The 21898-nt window shown below is 38.4% G+C and overlaps 1 protein-coding gene across 1 annotated transcript in view; it reads right to left on the bottom strand.

The window, feature by feature from the left end:
- Window positions 1-598: 598 nt before the first annotated feature.
- Window positions 599-21898, bottom strand: part of SPON1 (spondin 1) — a 214958-nt gene continuing 193658 nt past the window's right edge. Inside the window, exons 8-16 of the mRNA XM_009937171.2 lie at window positions 11518-11719; window positions 10283-10423; window positions 9864-9939; window positions 9256-9438; window positions 8748-8918; window positions 8465-8632; window positions 7439-7603; window positions 5569-5832; window positions 599-4703 (exon numbers count right to left, since the gene is read on the bottom strand). Of these exons, the coding sequence (XP_009935473.2) occupies window positions 4540-4703; window positions 5569-5832; window positions 7439-7603; window positions 8465-8632; window positions 8748-8918; window positions 9256-9438; window positions 9864-9939; window positions 10283-10423; window positions 11518-11719 (1534 nt within the window). The 3' untranslated portion in view covers window positions 599-4539. The remainder of the gene's footprint in view (window positions 4704-5568; window positions 5833-7438; window positions 7604-8464; window positions 8633-8747; window positions 8919-9255; window positions 9439-9863; window positions 9940-10282; window positions 10424-11517; window positions 11720-21898) is intronic.

The following is a 21898-nucleotide window of genomic DNA, read 5'->3' as shown; positions in this document are numbered from 1 at the left end:
TGTGGCAGGGTGTCTGCAGGGAGGGGCCTGGCAGTAGGCACCATCCCCTTCGAGTCGCCCAGCGCCGCTGGAGCAGAGCCGCTCGGTCGGGAGGCAGCTCGCGGCAGGCGAGCAGTTCTGCTGCGGTGCCTCATGCTGCTCTTGTACATGCTGACAAACCTGCCTCAACACAGCTGCGTGGAAATACCGACTGTTTTTCTGGTGAGAGCAAGCAGCTAAATGCCAGGGGAGTGTCACTGCACCAGGCTGCCTTCAGTCTGTGATAAGCAACTCCTAGCTTGTCATCGCCAGGCAACTACCTCTAGGCCCACCTCAGCCTTGTTACGCTTTAGTTTTAGAATATGGTGTTTTCTATGGTCACTTCTAGCGGGCTGCAAGATGTTACTTCTAGTCATATTTCTACAGCGGCAGCTTTGCCGAGTGGCTCCTCCTAACTGATGTACTTCTCTGGGTAGTTATCAGGGATGCACTCGCAGCGCACCTGAATGCTCTTCTAACAGCGTAAAATATCAGTTGAAAATCTTACAAAATCTCAGAATTTTTGAAAGCTCATTTTTTACAATTTTCCCATTTGTGTATTGCCAGGCTTTGAAATGTATTCTTTTAAACGGATTCTCTTTTATTAAAAACCAACAACAGCAGCAACAACAACAAAACCTGCCTGAGAGTAATACAGGGTAATTTGAGTAATGATCCTAAGTTATCCTGTGATTTCTAAAGAACAACAAACTATTTAGCAAAAAGCTTGATGCAAGTAACTTCTAAGAGGAAAGAATGACTGACCTCAGTAAAATCCAGCTCACTCCAGCTATCCCATTTAGTTTGAACAGAAGTAAAATATAAATAAGAGCATGACTTGACTCCTTATGTTGAAAAGTGTGTGGGTTTTTTGATGTACATAATCATGCTAGTTGAACAGAATCTCTTACAGGTGTAAAATTCATAGTAAAGATGTCTTTATTCCAAAATAATAATAATAATAATGTGTTAGCCAGACAGCTACAAAACATCTACACAAGACTTTGGTAAGAAATATTCATGGTAGCTTTTTCATAATTCCACAGCAAAAAAAACCAACGAAGGAAATCTAAAAATGCAATCAGACAAAATTTTGTTTAAATTGTATGCTGCACACACAGAATCCTACTGTACATTTGTTAAGCCCCTAACTTTTCTTTTTTATTATGTGTAAAGCTTCTACAGTTTGTATGTCACAAAAAACCCCATACACACAATGCTAAAATCTGATAGTTGAGGTCTACAAAACTGGAGTGGTATCTGTGCTTTCAGTTCAGCAGTATTATTCATGAGATAAGAGACTCGGCAGTTCTCATTTTTATTGACTGATAATCAGTGGCTATCACACTACTAGAAAGTTTACAGTTAACAATGGACTATTTCTACATATTGTATATCAGAGCTTTTTTTTCTGAATAGAAAATCAGCCTCTTATTTTTAATTTGTTTTTGTTTGTGGTTTTTTTTTTTTTTACAAAATGTAACAAGCTTAAATATTTCTTTTGTATCAAGTCAGAAGAAAGACAAGTGACTTGTAAAATGTTTCAACAGAAAAACATCGTGAAAAGCTGAACCTAAGCAGGAATGATCACACATTTTCTGACCCAGTGCAATCTACGTTGTCATTGCATGTATTAACAAGGTGGGGGGAAATAGTTTCCAACATTCATAACTTTAATGAGCCTAAGAGAAATGACTGGAAATCACACTGAACAGCTTTCTAAGAGAAAATAAAGTATCTGAAGAATCAAATTAGTAAGAACCACAGTGAGAGGAATGGTTGATTGTTTTAATGGAAGTTTTTGTGGGCATATTCAGAAAGATGTTGTGTATTTCCTACATACCTAAAGGTGTATTTGGACTACGTAGCCTGTGGCAGAGGGAGTAATTAAAAGACAAAACAGCCTGATGAGCTAGAACAAACGTGAAAATGAAAATAACAACATTATGTTTGATTATTTGCAGAAATGGTTTTGCAAGATTTGCTTGAACAAGAGTAACGTGAGGGTTGATGAGATAAAATATAGTCCATAAACTCATAGCATTTTCCCATTCAGGAGAAATTTTCTTCTCCTGCTTCCTCTGCCCCAAGCTCTCACAGATCCAAGCCTACAAAACCCACTCTGTCAGATATTTCGTTGTCAAAGTTCATTATTTGAATGATCAGCCTCAGCTGGGATAGCCTCTGTCAGGCTCAGCACGGGCGGCTCACAAAGGTAGGTGGTGTGTGGGTGTCGACTGCCTATGCGGCTCTGCCCTGGCTGAGCGCCTAGCATTAGTCGCTGTGGTCCTTCTCTGCAGCCATCTGTTTCTTCACCTGAAATATGCTCAGCTGGTCACTCTTCCAGTATCTATATCATTCCACTGCTTTTTTGTTGGGGTTTTTTGATCATAAAAGGGTAGTGTGCAAGGTAAGGTCATAAATATGTTACTTGGGGACAGTCTTGCTGCTACACTGTAATGACAGTGCTATAGACATAAACAGCAGAAATTTTCAACAGGCACAAGGAGGCAAACTATCTGAATTAATATTATTAAATGAGCCAAGCTGTGCAAAATGTAGTGTTTGGTTTTAGCATTAAAACTACTTCTTTTTTTTTTCCTCCTGGTTTGGTTCACAATGGGCTTGCACCCATTTCATCTAGCAGCGGTGGGAGAGGCTTAACTAACACTGCGGCTGGTTCCATTATTTCCCTGGCCCTCCCTTCATTCCAGGTCTATAAAAAGCTATATAATACTTCAGGGCGGTGGGATGTGACAGCTGTGGAAGTCCCGAGCAACCCTTCCGGCATTCAGTGGAGAAATGAGATGAAGAGTCCCACAGTGTAATGTAAGCAGCCCGTCTAGCCCATCCCGGCACAGGGAGGTAAGGAGAGGAGTCCCAGGGCAGTGATGGTGAGGTTAAACAGCCTCAGCAGGTTGTGGTTCACATCAAATGTGGACACTTAAAACCTGTGTGTCAGATTCTCAGGATAGTGACCAAGTGTTAAGGAAGTGAGTAAATTACTCAAGGCTGGTTTAAAGAGACTCTAAAATATATTTTTCTCTGTTCATTTGTCTGAAGCTCATCTTAAGAGTCAGCATCAACAGTCTTTATTTTCAGTGCATTGTTATTATTTATGTAGAGACATAGGTGTATGCTGCCTTTCCTGGACTAAAAGATAACCCATCACCTTCACCTCTCATCTTTAATGTCAGATTGTTGAACTTACAGGACAGTCTTATGTACAAGTGAAGCCCAAAGTCTTGCTGGTCCTACACCTGATTAAATGTAGGGATGGGAGCTAAACTCTGCAGGAGACGGCGTAAAACAGCAAAAGCAATTAGAATGATGAGGAGGTATTTTCTAATCTCAGGCAGTCTGCTGATCGCTCAAGTGGTCAGGGAAGATATTTATCCTGGCTAGTACATCTACAAATGAGTAATTCTCATAAATTTAGTAATTTTTAGCTCCTCCTATACTCTGAGTAAAAAAACCATAAATAACTCTGCTGTAAACAGATTCTTGTGTCAATCTGTAATTAAGGTCTTAAGAGGCTGTCATTGTTTCATTTCAGAGGCTTCCTTCCCTTTTTTTGTTATAATGGATGCCTGAGAACCTGGCTCACCTTTTTCTACCATGTTTATTATATTATAAACCTCTTTCTCTCTTCACCTGTGATTAACAGTCTCACAAAATCTAATCTAATTTTTTAGTGTCTCTGATGTGGAAGGCTTTCCGGCACACAGCTGTTGCGATGGTCTGTGTTTGGACCAATTTCTAGCAGTTCCGTATCCATTTTGAGAGGCAGTGGATAGATCCAACAAAAGAATATGGCATCCTAAATATATTATGACATTCACATGTTTTTCTTTGTGTGCTGTTTTGACTGTGACTATGTAGTGGGCAAACATCACTGTTGAGCTGTGCAAATTATTTACTTTTTAAGTTTTAAAGAAGCAAAGACCATTTTGCTTGGACCATAGCATCCATGTGAAGAAGAGTATATAGGATCATTATTATAACTATCAACCCAATAGTGTAAAAAGATAAACATGCACCTTTAATATTACTGAACCAGCATTACTGAAATTACTCCTTGGCATAGTTGTAAAATAACGTAGGCACTGCTTTGGATTTTTCAAAATCAAATCGAGAGAGAAATCCTCCCACATATGAAATACGTCACTTTAACTTAGTTGTGTTAATACGCATGCATCCCATGTCTTTACAAGTAGTATTTCTATATGGCTATTCCATGTCAACAGATATGTCTGTATTTCAGTTAAATGACTCATAATGACTTACTATTTTTATGCATTAAGGGCTGGCTGGAGTACCAAAGAATTACTCTCAGCATAAATCTGTGAGGAAATATTTATAAAATATATTTCTTGCACCAGCAAGACTAAAAAGCAAACCACACTGCAAAAATGAAAACTAATATACACTTCATATATTTTTTTGTTTTGTTTTAAAAACCAAACCAAGGTTGACTTTCCATTTAGCTCAGAGTGCATCACTTGGAAGCCTTGTGTTTTGTTAACAAGGATGAACGTTACATGCTCTTAGCTCCTTTTTGTCTTTGCAACTAGTAAACTGAGTACTTTTGGACCTCCTCTTTACCACCATGTAGCGTTCCTGAATTCCACCTCCACAGAGAGTAGAACATTCTGTCCAAGCAGTCCATGGTTTCAGCCTACAAACTGAAAAAATAAGTCATTTGATTAAGATTTGGTATCTCAGTCTAACCTACGTATCTCAATATGTGTACTACTATGCATGTGTGCACAGTCATATCTTTTGAATCTAAGATAGCATATTGCTTAGTTTATTACAGTAGGAATTAAGAAACCCCAGCTATGTGTAATCAAGGTATCTTTGTCAAACACTGAAAAAAATGTATTAAAAAAGAAATCTACTGTCTACATTATAAAACACAGATAAAATTAAGAAACTGTTAAATGTTGGTCAAGCGTGAACCCCAACTTGGCAGTAATATATATCCAGATAAACATAAACTATACCACAGGATACTGTGTTCTATGGATTTTGAGGCATCAGTGCTTGTTAATATTGTCCCTTATTGAAAAAGCAGTCCAAGAAGATCTTTCAGAGCAGTCTGAGTCGGAATCAGATTATTGAGGTGGAAATCAATTCAGTTTTGAAATGCAGTTTTGGATCCAGGAACAAATACTTTCAAAATTCAAAGGTAACTGGATACAAAGACTATCACTCAGGTCTGCAAAAATTGCAATCAGTCCTTTGCTAGGTCTAAATTTTAGATTTTTCATATTCCACACTTTGTAGTAAAGAAGGTAAAATTTTCTCAGTGATGGGGCATGCATGGACAGATGTGAGCCCTTCTCCATTGTGTCCTACGCTTATGTTGCACATTTTTGATGACAGGAAAACACCAAAAGTGGCTGTGCTTTATTTTATTGCTGAAACTTTCCCTAGACTGAAATGCTGAAAACGTTCTTGCAGCATGAAGTGGAGTTGCTCTGAAACTCCTGTTATGAAGAAAAGACAACTAGACATGAGCATAATAAATAATGGTTTCAGACCCACCTGGATATTGCTCACTATCTATATTTTTTTTTGCTTGTTCACTTCTCCTTTTCTCCCGGGCTTCTTTCCAGCGCCTTTTTTCCATACCTGGGCCCCTCAGACATTTCCTTACTCGACATTTTGTACGTTGGACAGTTTCTGGGCATGCTGTTCCTCCAAACTGTGGTTCTATTTTAATCATTCTTGTCCTGATCATATGGCCCTTTCCACATGAGGTATTGCATTCGGACCACTGGGACCACTCTGTGAGTTCACAGTCAATGGCTGCAAAGACAGAGAAAATATTACATGAAGGCCTTGAGATCTAAACATAAGATCAAGAAGAGACACACAGACGTGCCTTATGTTTTTCATTCTAAATACAGGAATCCAACTTAAGCCTCCAGTCTTTTCAAGTGAATTTTGTGAGGCTGCACATCGAAATTTTCTGAATCCATTTCTAGCAGAACCGTTATTTGACACTTTCCTCAATTTTTTTCTTTAAGAGTGGTGCTGGCAGATCAGTAAAATTACAAAGAACATATAAATAATTCTCCTGTGCCTTCTTCAGTTTTCCATTCTGTACACCAATATGTCTGTTTCATAGTGCAAAGCTGTTAAAAATTGAGTTATATTTACAAAGAATCTGATACCTCTGAGATCTAAGTCTTGCTTTACTGGTAGTGTTATGCAATAAGCAAGTTTCACTAATAACATTGTGTCTTAAAAGTTTTCATCTTTCAGCACTGCTTAAAACTTACAGCCCCAGTGAATAATAATCAAAATGATATTTCATGTTATCTAAGAAAGGCTGAATTAGCAAATTACAGTGTAAAAGCCTTTTTAGCCAATGCTTCCTGTGAAAAATAATGTAATTAGTTATAAAGCCTCATAAACCAGCTGGCAACAGGACACTAAAAGTAATCATATCTTATTCATGCAGCAGTGTCTTAGGCTATCGCGCTTCACAAGGACTGCAAAGCAACTAGAAATCTGCACCACCCAAGAAGTGGGGATTTTAGTGGAGAAAGGTTAAAAAAAAAAAAAAATCAGCACAGACGTAGCCACACCATCCATTGGCTCATATGATATTCCGGGTTGCAAAGGGATGTAGATCAGTAACAAGGCTTGTGACACAGTTCAGAGATGTATTGAAGGTGGAGCTTCTTTTGCGCTCCTTCTGTGAGCTGAGACTCACGCAGGTGATTTTAATGCTTCCTTCCGGCCTTTCATATTTCCCTGCTTCCATCCTTCCTTCCTCAATAGAACCCATTCTGCATTTGAGTAAAAAGTAGGGTTTATAATTCTGACTTATTTACTACTGAGAAGAGAATACATTGTTGCCTAAAGCTATGGTATTGTGTTAAATACAGAGAAATCATATACCCCGAACAATACCGGTCATCAGTATAGGGTTAAATAAGGAAAGCTGAAATTAGGCCATGATTGTCTTCCAGCTCTCATTAGCCAAAAGTGCACAATAAGAATAATTTAGAAAATCATTTAAAAAAAATCCACACGTGATAAAACTCACATATTACCGATTCCTCTGTGGGTAGACTTAGGAGTAATACATGGATGTAAAGCAAGAGAGGATTGGATCATTTGGTTATTGGAGGCAAGGACTATTCTTGACCCCTCTCCAAAACAGAATCAGAAAACAATCTATAGCATTCCTGATTCCAGAGAGCATTTACCTACAAATTTCAAATTACGTTTCATGACTAAAGGCAAGCAGGAAATAATTGTCCATACAATAACTTTTCTTAGAAGAAAGAACTGTTGTAAGCATCTAGGAAACAATGCTAAAAAAAGCTGGCAGAGTTTTGACCCATAATAGACAGTAGCAGACATAATTAGCCTCCTCTTCCAGAGAGTTTCCCACACTTACGGCATTCTGGCAGCATGCATTTTTCCGCTTGTTCCAGTTCCTCGTTGCAGTCTCCAAGCTCGGCAGCAGATTTCAGCATCCTTTGCCGGGTTCGCATTCCCTTCCCACATGTTACACTGCAGTCGCTCCATTCAGACCAAGGAGACAGTAGACACGGGATGGTATCTAACATGAAAATAAAAAGGTAATGAATTCCTGTTATACAAAAATTATGAAGGTATGCATTTTGAAAATAATACAGGTAGAAAATGTACTCTATTTTATGTGTTATCAACCAACTATACTTTGTTGTCCCTTTGGACAAGATGAATCATAAGCTGAATGATGCTTCTGAAGAAGCTCAGAAAACAGTGTATTAAATTGAAAGATTTGCTTGGTTTTAATACATTTTTCTTTGCTATCTTTTCTATATCTTATATCTGCAGAGTTCCAGGGGAATAAATAGTTTAAGCAGGTATGTTTCAATCATAACTCCTGTAAAAAAAAAAAAAAGGATTGTTGCAGTGGACAGAATTGGAAGTCAAATTTGTATAGTTGAAAATGTGATATTTCCATATTTTATCTACCAAAAATCTTCTTTTAACTTAATTCTTTCTGCCTTTCTTGAAAATTTTAACATTTCTTAAGAAATGAAAACCAATTTTAATATTCACAGTAAGGGGGAGACTGGCTGACTGCACAAACGGAGCACCTCAATTTCTGAACTGTTCATGGGCTACAAGGAGAGAGCTCTGTTTTATTCTAGCCTTATGCTCCATGAATTAGAGTTGCTCATGTATGGCTTGCTAATATACACGTCACTGTATGGATAATACAGCAATGGCATACCACTGAGTATTTTTTCCTTCTGCTCTCACACTGTTGGTCAACGTGGTATTTAATGAACATTCCTTAAAGAATCTAGTTTTAAGGAGAACAAGAAAAAGCAACATTGCTTCTGGTTTAGCTATATTCTTTGTGTGATGGAGCAATGTGTCATAAATGATGCCTTCCTATAGCGGAAGAGATTAACTCACGGACACTTACGACATTCAGGCATCATGCATTTCTCTGCCTCTGTAGTTTCTGCCTTGCACATGGATCCATCAGCTGGAGTCATCTTGATCATTCTGTGTCGTCTCTTCATCCCCGTGCCACAGCTAGCACTGCATTCATCCCACTCTCCCCATTCAGTGACAAGGCAGCTGCTAGGGGCTATTCAAAACGGACAGAGAAAATCATTCATTAGTAGAGCTCATATAAAAAAAAAAATGTTTGGGCAGTGCTCCTGCTATTGGATGGATTTTACAAAGCTGAATGAAATACTTACAACATTCCTCATTTACAATGCATTTCTCAGTCTCTTCAGTAGGCACTTTGCACATAGAGCCATCTTCAGGGAATTGTTTTACATATCTTTCCCTAGATCGCGTTCCCATTCCACACGAAATGCTACAGGGGGACCAGGTAATCCAGTCAGACATCATGCAAGTGGAACCATCTAAAATACAGAGAACCATTTCAATTGCTAATGTTAACGCAATTGCTGGCAAATCTGCAGCTGCCCATTTGTGTGCAGTATCACTTTTCTGCTGCCTCTCATGGTCTGTCCTCTCTGTTGCTTACTTTACTCCTTTCCTTTATTCTTCTGTGTACTTCATGCATCGACTCAGCTGAACTGCACAATCAACCAGAGACAGCTTGAATATGTATTCTTCAGCAATTATTCCTCTATTTGCCATAACCCGAGTCATACTACAGCAACCAACAGCTTTATGGACTTTAAAGGAAGAGTAAACCCTACAAGCTGTTCTCCTCCACCCCTTCCTCTTGACTACCTTCATCACTGCAGCCTGGACCCATGCATGGCTGAAAATCTTGGGTATCTGGGCAGGGCACGCTGAGGTCCAGCTGAGCTTTTAGCATTCTCTGCCTCATCCTCTTGCCCTTTTCACAGGTAGAAGAGCTGCAGGCTGACCATGGGGACCAGTTTGAATATATGCAGGTCTCAGGTGTATCATCTAAAAAGTAAGAAAAGGCACAGTGAATGTTCAAAATAGTCTTCCATTTGCTTCTCTCTACTTGGCTGGTGATTGCTTTAGATGCCAATAGGATACATTGTTTCTTCCTGTATTCCATCTTTATTTTAGCCTAAAAGAAAAAAAAAAGAGACCAATTGCCACCTTTCATTTAAAAAACCTAATATTTTTGTTTGAACCCTAAAAGACCTCTCTCTTTTATTGCTTTTATTATTATTGTCATCTTCTGGGTATACATGCAATTTCTTTGGTGTATAAGGGAAGGCTAATAGTAGATACCAGAAAACATGAAAACTTAAATCAGTTTTTGGCACTGAGTGGGACTTTTGCTCCTAAGTATCTAGAAATGACAGTGGAGAATGGAACAAAATATAAATTAGAACAGCACAAACTAATTTAAAATGTACCTTCTTCTTTTTCCTCTGGTGCTAGATCTGCCACAATATCATCTATGTTATCAGGTACGATATTGCATTGCTCCCCCTGCAAAGAAATTATTGTGGAGATTGGATACAGGAAACTCATATGTGTATGCAGCGAGAGGGGCTAAAATAACGTACTGTGAGGCACTATTGCATCTGCAGCACTTTTTTCTCTTCTAATTCCTATGCATACTTAAAAAAAAATCCCCAATTAAGCAGACGCAGTAATAACCAGAAGTAGGAGAAATAATACCTTCAGATAGTTTTAGTTCTTTTCTACCATTATCTTTGTTGCGGGTAGGTTAGGAAGCGTAGATTTGGAGGGAGGGGAGAGGAAGGATTGTTTTTTTGGTTTATGAAGTGAGGTTTTTTGCTTGCTTGAGAATTTTATATGTATAGTATACCTTGCGTGCGATTCTCTCAATGACAACTCTGGCTACCAGCTTGATAGATCCTCCTTCTGGATCATAAAATGGACTTTGAGGATGATCTAAGCTTGTAAGTGGTCTGATCTTCTCTTGAGGCACTGTAGGTTTGTTTGGAGACTGCAATCAAAAAGAAAAAGAAAAAAAAGGTTTAAAAACCCCTAAAAACTCTTATTAATAATATAAATCATCTGCAGCAATTAAAACTTCTCTGAAATGCTGAATTGGGTAATTCCAACAGAAGATGAACTCGATACATTCATACTTCAAGGTAATGTGGGTTTGTGGTTTTTTTTTCAGGAAGCACTTCTCTAGCATTTTGGGATTCAACCCTGAAGCTGGGTTCACATTATGATGTACACCTTGTAGTGTGGTTAGATAGCTACATTGATAAAAAAAAATCTTCAATCTGCCTCCAGATCTGCATTATAACTGGAGACATTCTTTAGGTATTAAAGAGACTGGGTTTGAAAGAAAAAAACAACCACCTTCTGCCATCTGAAAAGGGAATATGCATGGTATTTGAGGATGTGACTGCTCTTGCCTACCTTCAGCTGTCTATACTGTGTGTATAGACAGTGTGTATACACTGTGTATAGACACACAGTGTAGGTATGCTTGTCAGCTATGGAGACCTAACCAGCACAGTAACTTGACGTAACTCATTTGGTCAAAAAAAAGACTTTACCTGGCGATGATGTGAATCTCTTCCTAGACTGACAGAGTGATGGAGACAGAGAAAATGGATGATTTTAGAGTCTCGTAGTGATGAGAAGTCCAGAGTTTCAATCCCTGCTGTAAGGAATAGTTAAGTTTTCTGTGCCGAGCAGAATAGATGGCATCGGGTTGAAACAGTAGAAAACTCAAGTTGATGTGGCTGCTGACGGCACGCAGATTTGTATCAAAGGGCTTGGACACCTTAATGCTTAGTTTTGAGCAAACTAAGTCCTCCATTAATTCAACAGATGAATATAATAATATCTCAGGTAAATGTAATATTATCCCATTAATAATAATGCTCAGGGAATTCAGACAATGACCAACAGTAACTGTAGCTAGCATCTGTCTAAATGACTTTTAGTTCATTATAAGCAAAATTTTTACTAGAGTAGTATAAAGGCATATACGGTGTTACTGTGGATCCAATAGCTTTCATTCTTAACTTCTTTAAGGTAAACTTCACTGTTTTAATATATTAGAAATAGCGCACATACCTCATAGGTAACACCACTGTCTGTGCCAGCATCCCAGGGTATTAAATCCTGAACGACTTTCTGAACCCAGCCACAGTCCTTGGTACAGAGGTCTTCGGCGGACAGGCCCACGTTCCAGTCCGGGCTGGGGCCGAGCATGGTGAGGAAGGACATCAGGTGCCGGTGCCGATCGACAGAAAACTCAGCAGAGGGAGCAGCTCTCCTGCAAATTGGCCATAGGAACACTATTACCAACTGAAGTCAAGTCTGCTGTTCGAGGGCAGTGAAACCAGTGCTTCAAACAGGGATACACTGACCACTGGCGTGACACTGTGTGCCTGGTTTGTGGAGATGGAGAAGCAGGACAGGGAGGGGACTCCTGCTCAGCACTCTCTATTTTCAGTCTCCACGTACCATCTGAGAAACAGCTTTGACATCAGTCAAGCAAATTTACAGTTTAATGAGTGAGAGAGATGGAGCAATAAAGAGCTGCAGTCACATGCTTATGCCTTAGTCGTATAATAATAACAAAAAATCTGTCACTACGTTTACAAAAATTTGAAGTAAAATAGCAGGGAAAAACCCCAAGGTTTTCATTGCTGGGATACTTTTGACCCTCTGAAAAAGATAATGCCGATTCCAATCCCAAAAGTGCTCGGAAGTGCTACTGTGTGTATGTGTGTGAAAAAGCACTCATTAATAGCGTTTCAGTGCTCATGTAAGCGAGAGATTAATGGCTGTTGCCAGACCTAGAGAGTTCAGCCAAGACTTTTGCAGGTCTCTGCCAGTGTATGTGAAAGCGCCTCTATTTATCCAGCCTTTGTCAGCCATTCCCTTAGGAAGAAATTATGCTGAATCATGCAGTGCTCTGCGATGCTGATGAGCAACTATCACATTCCTATGCAAATGGAATATATAATCAGGCATGAACTGGAGGTTTCTGTTCACAGATGAAAAGCTGGACCTCTTCATGGCATCCTTCTTATGAGCAACAGCAAATGTGGAGTCAGAACATGATTTTTGGCAATTCTGCTCTACCAAATACTGGTCTGATGTCAACTCAACTTTTCTTCAGTTACAGGGATTTGATCAATACAGAATCAAGTCAGGCTGATTTTTTTTTTCAGTTTTCTGCCAAAACACATTGCGTTATGAGCATCTAAAGACCATCTTTATTTTTAGTGTAAGGTTTTTTTTTACATTGTTATTAATTTTTCCTTTTTGGGTTAGGTAGCTGTACATACATAATACACATACACAGTTATTCTCCAGTCATAAGGCATTTATTCTTCCTGTCAGTGCTTGCATCCCTGTAAAAATGCGGCATTTCATTTGTGTATTTTTTTTGCTCATAACATTCTCAGCACATTAGAAAAAAAACAGAACAGCTCAAAGACAACTACTTTGAGTAGTTATCACGCAGGTTCAAATGTAAGATGTCTAAGTTGGTGTATCCAGTTCCCTTTCAAGAGGCAAGTTGTAGAAGTAGGCATTTGCTAATGGGTGAAATGTGCTGGCCACTTCTCTTCTGGAGTCTTTAGATGTTGTTTCGTACTGTGTAAATTATCTTATATTGAATTAAAGACTCTGGGTAGAAGAATTTCTAAGTGTTTGATGACATTAATCCTGCCTTTCAAGAAAGAGATACAAATGACTTTTTTTTCATGACAGATAAAACTCTGATTTCAATGGAACAATTTGTCTAATGTGAAGTAATAAAATAGTGAATGACAGTATCAGCTTCACTCTGTGCATACAGTATCCTGCTAGATTTGTCAAGTACATAGTAGTGATTAGTCTTAAAAAGCCTGCTGACTGACTTCAGTTAACTAAAGGATTTACTGCATTATGAGGGTTTCTAAGAATCCCCTACAGGAATTTTATATTTAAAACAGTATACAGCAGAAGTCTAAATAGCACACAGTAAAAATAACAGAGATGTGTGTTTGTATACCTGCTCTTTCGATTAAGAGTATGACCAATATGGACAATGCAGAACAGAGACGCAAGTCAGCTCTTGAAGCGGAAGCATCAAGGGCAGTGTAGAGCTGCTCACTACTGCATCTGGCACCTGAGCTGGTACTATGTTAGTTGGCATGTGTTGTGTGATATTGCATTTCAACGCTCTGTGCACACACGCTCTCAGGAAAGGCGAGAGACACACTCATACCATTTAAAGGCAGAGGGTTGGAAATCACTTGACTAGTTATTCTTGTGGTAGGCACGTACAGTTATGGCTTTGAAAGCTTTGTTAGGAAAGTGAATATTAATTGTGTTATTAATATAAATCAAAATTAATTGTGTATTTAAATTACAACTATATCAATATTGAAACTGTATAAAGGAACACTTCAGTAGGAGATACTCTGCCTACAAGCCTTTGCTTGTGTTAAATTGTATCAGTAAACCTGAGCCTCCCATAATTTTCCTGTTTCAGAGCACTTCACAAAAATTACCTATCTTCTGCTTCTTCTTTAAGACAGCTAGCTAGTTTTATGGCCACTTTACTGTATTTTATCCTGTAACTGTTTAACACAGAAATGTAAAGATTAATAGAAGATGAAGGGAGGCAGGTTTTCACCTCTTCCTTCCTCCACTCGTGCAGAATCTTACACAATGCATATACACGTGATTTGCAGTGCAGTGTAACGTTCTAGATTGGACATTTAAAAATTTTTTACATGCAGGGTTTAAGAATGAAGTATTTAAAATATGTATTACCAGAAAATGTATTTCTTGCACTTGCTACTTTATGCTGTTAATTTTTACGTGAATACTTGTAAGCCATATGCATACAAATTTGGACCACATTTGTATAATATTGCCCAACATTCATTCACAGTCCTTCTTGAGCTGCTGTAATTAAGGAAGATAAATGGGCTGATCTAAGGCACAGTTGATAACTACTACCTAAGCATAGGGATATGCACTGGTTGATCTTATGCAATAGAGATATTTGGTGGGTTTTGGTTGTTGGTTTTTTTTTTAATAAAATGACAAATTTAAAACTTTTCCAGTAGCCATATGAATACTGAATTTATGAAGCTCGCAGGAACCTAAATCCTTCCATGCATAGCTCAACAATGCCTCTGGCTCGACTGGCCTATGGATCTCCCTGAAGGAAACCAGTGTGAAAATGTACTCAAGTGCACTGTAAAATTGACCTTTTTCACTTCTGTGTTGTCAACGCACCTGATAAAATAGGAACGCAGAGCATCTTCTTTATCTCTGCTTTCACTACAGTATAGATTGTCATTTTAAGGATTTTAAATTTTAAAGCAAAGTTTTCTTCTGCAACAGATTGAGCATGTCTATAACTGCTCACAGGAAAAGTCTGAAGTTTGCCACTGACACAAATTTGCTGTAAGAGACAACTATGTCTCTTTTCCTTCCCCTACAAAAGTACGTGCACAAAACCAGTGGCAAATACGAGTTGCAAAGCAAATCCTAAACATTAGGAGGTCTAGGTGACAACCCTGAGAGCCCCACAGGGCTGGGGAATCCTGCGCTCGTTGGCTGAAGCAGACAGTACTTTTCCACTGTGAGCCTGATCAGCCTGCTGAAAATTCCTGTCACATAGTACAGAGTGAAGCAAAGTACTAGATAGTGTCCTGCATCCTAATGTTTTCCACTTTCTTTATTTTTATTCTATTTTGTTTTTCTTAGCATGATTTGGATCTCCAGCTATAGGGATGCCATATACTGTCAGCATAAGAAAATGCTCTTTTTTCCCCTTTTTTTGTGGTGGGTTGTTTTTGTTGTTTTTTGGTGGGGTTTTTTTTTTAGATTGAAAGAGTGCAAGCACGATTTTGGTTTACAGGTTGTTTTTTTTTTTCTTTAAGTGACAACCTAGTTGCTATCACTGCTGGGGGTAGGGAGGTTAAGAAAGCCTTTGACAAGCCTTTGACAGAAAACTCAGCTTGCTGCGAGACGTATTTTTGAGTGTTGAATCAATACTGTTGTGTTCTACTGCTGTCCCCTTAAAAGATAAAGAAGGTGGTTGTGGAGAGTTGTTGGATAGAACTAGTAAAAATAATATTTTGCAGAATAAAACTTTGAGGTTACGTTTGATTTAGTATTTGATTAATACACAATTAAAAGAAGTAGGAAAAGGCAGCCTGAGCATATCCTCCTCATCTCTGTGATACTATCTCAATAAATGAGACTATTTATAGGGTTGAGTTTGTACTGTTGGAAACAGTGTGAATTTTACTATTGGATGCTGTTTGTACTCTGTTCATATAAGAAAGATATTTGCCTCACCCATGCATAAAGAATTTTCCAGCAACACAAAAGCCTATTATATAAGGACAGTACTGAACATGAAGAGCATCTGTATTTCCACTGCAAAGTGCAGTGTAGTGCAGAGAATCTCTTGCTAGCTGTTAAACTCACCAAGGTTGATACTACAATTGTAGCTGTGGCAATACAAATGCAAATAATTTTTTCAAATATATTAAAACAATGTATTAGATACTTGTTACGCAGCAGTGGAGGAAAAAGTCAACAGCCTGAAACATCTTCAGAAAGATTGAATTTGTGTAGTGCTGCACAGTTATCCAAGTTCTGACTTCAGCTGTGGGTAAAAAATAATTTTGCGATTACATGGGCATTTTAGAGAGAACAGGAGAGTGTAAAATAACGATTGTTATGATAGCTGTTTGAAATAAAACTGTAATTCAGGTAGTCTTATGTATTTTATGCCTGGAAAAAAGTATCTGATTGATTCCATGGATTTAATAACAACATGGAGCATATAGTAGTTTGAAATAACTTAAACCTCTCCAGATTTCTTCACAGTGCTTTATTAATGTATAATCATCCTAAACCTGTTATTAAAGTCTGGATACTAGATTCATTTGAGTATACCAGCATCTGATCTTGCTTGTACTGAGGATAACCTGGTAGCCTTTTCAGATAGGAAGAAAAAATTATGAACACAAGAGAAGCCAGTCCAAGTCTGATGACCATCAAAGGCGGCAGGTAGTTGAGAGCACTGTGGGCCACTTTGCCTCTTGTTTAGTGTCAGTTCTAGGTGATGCGGATGATGTGAAAACACCTTTTTTTTTTTTATGGTGACAATTTAGCTGGTAACACAGATCATGAAAACTGCAAATATTAGGGAAATAATAAATGAATTGCCTATTATACCACCTGTCAGCAAAAGTTACATCCTTCTTTTTCAGAGATTTACACTACATCAGCTATACACTTTCCAGGATGAACAATCTATTCGTCTTTAGAACTTTTTGCTATTGATACAAATAACATTATAAGCATGGAAACACATTTCACACCCTTGAACTACCAACTCTGCACATACTGCCTACCAGCAGCACCTACACAACATCTGTTTTATTCAATAAACTTTAAAAGCATAACATCCTGAAAAGTGCACTAGCTTCAAAAAAAAGAAATTAAGAAAATAAAGATCTAAAATTGAATGGAAAATATACTCTCCTAGAAGTCTGCAACTAACAGAACAAATAAGGGGGCATATTTAAATGACATGTTATTAAGAGAACCATTTATGAAGTTAGGTAAAAGAATTAGGACCATTATATGGACAACAAAGTTTTATACGCAGATATCAACACCTGGACATAAAACCAGAATTTCAGAGTGGCACAGAAGGTGGGGAATCACAGAATCACAGAATGGTAGGTGTTGGAAGGGACCTCTGTGGGTCATCTAGTCGAACCCCCCTGCCGAAGCAGGGTCACTACAGCAGGCTGCAGAGGACCTTGTCCAGGCGGGTCTTGAATATCTCCAGAGAAGGAGACTCCACAACCTCCCTGGGCAGCCTGTTCCACTGCTCCATCACCCTCAGAGTGAAGAAATTCTTCCTCATGTTCAGACAGAACTTCCTATGCTTCAGTTTGTGCCCATTGCCCCTTGTCCTGTCGCTGGGCGCCACTGAAAAGAGCTTGGCCCCATCCTCCTGACACCCACCCTTCAGATATTTATAAGCATACATTAGGTCCCCTCACAGCCTTCTCTTCTTCAGGCTGAACAAGCCCAGCTCCCTCAGCCTCCCCTCGTAGGAGAGATGCTCCAGTCCCCTCATGATCCTCGTAGCCTTCCGCTGGACTCTCTCCAGTAGCTCCTCATCTTTCTTGAACTGGGGAGCCCAGAACTGGACACAGTACTCCAGATGAGGCCTCACCAGGGCAGTGTAGAGGGGAAGGAGAACCTCCCTCGACCTGCTGGCCACACTCCTCCTAATACATCCCAGAATTCCGTTAGCTTTCTTGGCAGCTAGGGCACACTGCTGGCTCATGGTTAACCTGTCGTCCACCAGGACACCCAGGTCCCTCTCCACAGAGCTGCTCTCCAGCAGGTCCGCCCCAAGCCTGTACTGGTGCATGGGGTTGTTCCTCCCCAGGTGCAGGACCCTGCACTTGCCCTTGCTGAACCTCATCAGTTTCCTCTCTGCCCAACTTTCCAGCCTGTCCAGGTCTCGCTGAATGGCAGCACAGCCTTCTGGTGTATCCACCACACCTCCCAGTTTTCTGTCATCAGCAAACTTGCTGAGGGTACATTCTAACTCTTCATCCAGGTCGCTGATGAAGTTGAACAAGGCTGGGCCCAGTACTGGCCCCTGAGGGACACCACTAGTTACCGTCCTCCAAGTAGACTCAGCGCCGCTGATGACAACCCTCTGAGTTCTGCCATTCAGCCAGTTCTCAATCCATCTCACCGACCACTCATCCAGCCCACACTTCCTGAGCTTAAAGGGAAGAATCCTTCTGAAGTTCTGCTTAAATACAGGGCAGGTAAGCATTTAACCTAATGAATAATTTAAACGTGTATGTCCCAAAAGAGCCAGGGAAAATAAAAGCTATAATAAAATGAACACTTGAGTCAATGAAATTTGACTGACATCCATATAAGCAGGTTGAAAAGCACTTTAATGACAAGCTGTTATTGTGCCAGAGCACCAAATCAGAGGAGGGGACAGTAACAGTCTGGCTATTTTATTTCATAATAAAAGAATAAAAAATGCTGCAACAAATTCTTACACATTTACCTTTTGGACTACAAAAAGGCCTGCATAATAAGCTCTTACTTTGCTGTATGTCAGCTCTTAAAATGAGAATAGTGTCTATAAACATCTAAAAGAGATAGGTATGTAATTGCATGCACAACTAAGGGATTACATTATTACCACTGACATTAGAACAAATGCTGTTCTAAAATATCATTAATCTGAGTGTTTTTAAAAACACAATACAAAAGGCAGGGACTTTGTGCAGCACATCTTCCAGACGTTTTCATGTTGTCATCTAAACATGCCTGGAAAGCTACTTTAGATAACAATGTTATATTCATTATTCATTAATATACCAGCTATTTGATTTAATACCTTCAGAATGGGTAGACCTTAATGATATGATTAACAAATGTGAACAGGCTTTCCTCACTGAAAAATACTCTCAGCTATCTCAAGTTAGGACTGCAGTTTCTGAAAACTGCTGATTTTTTTGTGTGGTCTTTGCAGTTTGTCACAAACCAGTTAGGTGTGGTTATCCCACATGGTGCTGGCAACATTTGCTGCTGTTTAGAATAACTTCACATCACTTATTAAATCACTTTCTGTGCATTTACAACCAAGCCATGTTTCAGGAATCCTTTTGCAATATATGGCATTACTGTGTTTTATCCAGGCCAGGCTGACTACAAAGCGAAAGGACTCTGAACTGTAAGAATTCAGGAAACTTCTCTCTTCTTCACTTCCTAGGAGGCTTGGAGATGCATATTGTCTGTGCAGAGTAATTACAGCGATATTTACAAAGCACTGTTGCTTTGTATCTCTTTTTCACCTGGCTAATCTACAAAGCCCTCACCATGCCCTGTTCGTCCTGAGAAGCACTGATGAAAGATCAGTTCTTCAGCCCGGCAGAAGAACCATCACAGCCAAGTTTCTGATCCTTTCCTCTCCTAGTAACAGTATCAGATAAACAGCACAGGCTTATTTATGAGACTGTTTTAGCAATGAACTCTGGTTTGCTATGAATTAAATTTATTCTGAATATTAGATTACAGCAAATAGCTCCTTTTAACAAAAATTACTATGAGGCTAATTGTTAAAATATCTACAAAATGTCGCTACTCCTTCAAATTCCTTTCAAAGATTTTAAAATAGTGTTGTTATGCATTTCAAAACCATTTATTTTGCAAGTGTCAGAAGCTCAGAATTGCATTTTACATTTCCCCAGTCCCAGTGTAATCTCTGGAAATGTCCAACATCTCACCACCTTTATAAATACAATATACATTCCATTTCATTCAGCAGCTATATCCATCTCACCTACATATGCCTTTTGGTGTCTGGAGATGTGAATTAGAGTAAGTGTTTAATTATCTTTACATTCGTAAGAATGCAGAGAGATAACAATTGGAAGTTTGAAATTCTGCATATAGATTTCTGTTCACTAGAAATTTAAATTTACATGGCAAATCGTTCTAGTTACTCGGTGAGTATTTACACAAGAATGAGGAGTTAGGATTAGTAAGTAGACATATAATTACGTGAAAATGATGCATACATGATTACTCATGAAATTATAAAGGGAAATTATTTTGACTCAAGGAAAAGACAGCAGATGGTTGGGAAATAATCATAAAACAGTAACTACCAATGGGAGGAACATGTAAAGAAAACAAAAGCAAGGATAGAACGGGATGAGTAAGTTTGATTTAATCGGATGGCCATTAATTTCCATGAACAATTAGTACAAAGTTATTGCAGTGATTGTTCTTAGTTAAATCTTTTCTATTTAATACCCAACTTTTTTCCTTGCCTAGTGACATTTGAATTTTAAATAGAAAGTAAATGGTAAGTGATGGAAAATGGAACTACCATATGTGCTCGCTCTGACAAAAAAATGATCGATACAATTTTTTTTTCTTTTCCAACAAACACATATGTTCTTCCTTAGTTTTTTTGAGATTGAATTTTGAATTTCTTAATGTGGGTGTCAGACCATCTGTCAAACAATGAAGTTTCCCTAAGTCTCAATAATACACATTACAGTTAAGACATTAATTATTTTCATAAGTGTGATGTAGTTTTGTGATTAGGCTTTTTTAGTCAACACAATAAATGTATATAACTATAAATACAAAGACTCAGGTAAACATGGGACTTTACAATAGCATCTGACTTCATGCTAGGAGAGATAGAAATTTGCAGCCTTGTGCTGCTAGTATACAACCCAGCATTATTAAGTCCTGTTTCCTGTGAAAAATAAGAGACTATGTTCTTTTCTCATTTCAATGAAGCTCTGTAGAGCCATTAAAATAGAGTAAGCAAGTTGTGAAGGCAGCATATGGTGTTGGGTTTACTCATTCCTGTTAAGTTTCTAAAATATTAATAAAATGAGAATTCATACGATTAAAGCTTTTATCTTACATTAATTATCCAAATATATACATGCATTTTGAGCTAAATTGCACCCGATCTCAGATTTAGATGCATTATAAAAACTGTTAAAAATGCCAATTATTTTATATGGATTTTTAAAATGTGTTTTGCCTGAGAATTACTTCAAGTAGTTCTTGTTTTGGTGAAACAAATATTTCTGCTTTTTGGAAAAAGTCTAGAGTTTATATTCAAAAAAATCTAAAAACACTAGGAAGATTTTCTGTTTTCAATGTGAAACCACAAATTTACTATTTAGATCCATTTTGAAGTCAAAGCCTTTTAACAAAAGTGTTTTGATTAGCTTTGCTGATGCATACACTGTTTATTCAACATAAATTACTCCTGAATACAGCTGTCAGGAGTTTACTGACACTTCTATGAAACTTCCAAAGGACTTCAAGTCATACAAGCGGGGATGAACTCATGGTTTAGGGAAAATGGTGGTCCTTAAGACTACTCATCAACAATTTGGAGGAATGATGTACCGCGGGAAGGAAGGATTTACCACAGGAAGTTTTCTGACTTAAAATACAGGAATTTAACTATTAGCCAAATGCAAAGCTGGAGCACTCAGAATTGTTTTGCAGCTCCAGAGAGATTTATGTATTTGCCTTCATGTTATCAGAAGTCACAACATTTGACTTTTTCCTATATATTTTTTGTATATCAGGTTGTCCTTTATGCATTACTATTTCTGATTAGACCAGGGGGTAGAATTCTTCTATTTTTGACAATTTTAAACCTCACTGGATTAATCCCAGCTATCTATAAAATCATAAAGGGAGAAAATAGCTGAGCTAGACAGACCATTGTGTTGCCATAGAAACAAGCAACTCTGGCCTTCTCGTTCCTCATCATTTTGTACACAAAATCTCCAAACTTTGAAAATGTTTCCTAGTACTGTACTGTCCTTTTGTGGAAGGAAACTTCATTTATATCTGGATTAACATATATTGGCTTTTATCCCATTTTCCT

The sequence above is a fragment of the Opisthocomus hoazin genome, chromosome 7 (genome assembly GCF_030867145.1).
Source record: "Opisthocomus hoazin isolate bOpiHoa1 chromosome 7, bOpiHoa1.hap1, whole genome shotgun sequence".
In the NCBI taxonomy this organism is placed as follows: domain Eukaryota; kingdom Metazoa; phylum Chordata; class Aves; order Opisthocomiformes; family Opisthocomidae; genus Opisthocomus; species Opisthocomus hoazin.
This window is presented reverse-complemented; position numbering and strand designations above follow the sequence as displayed.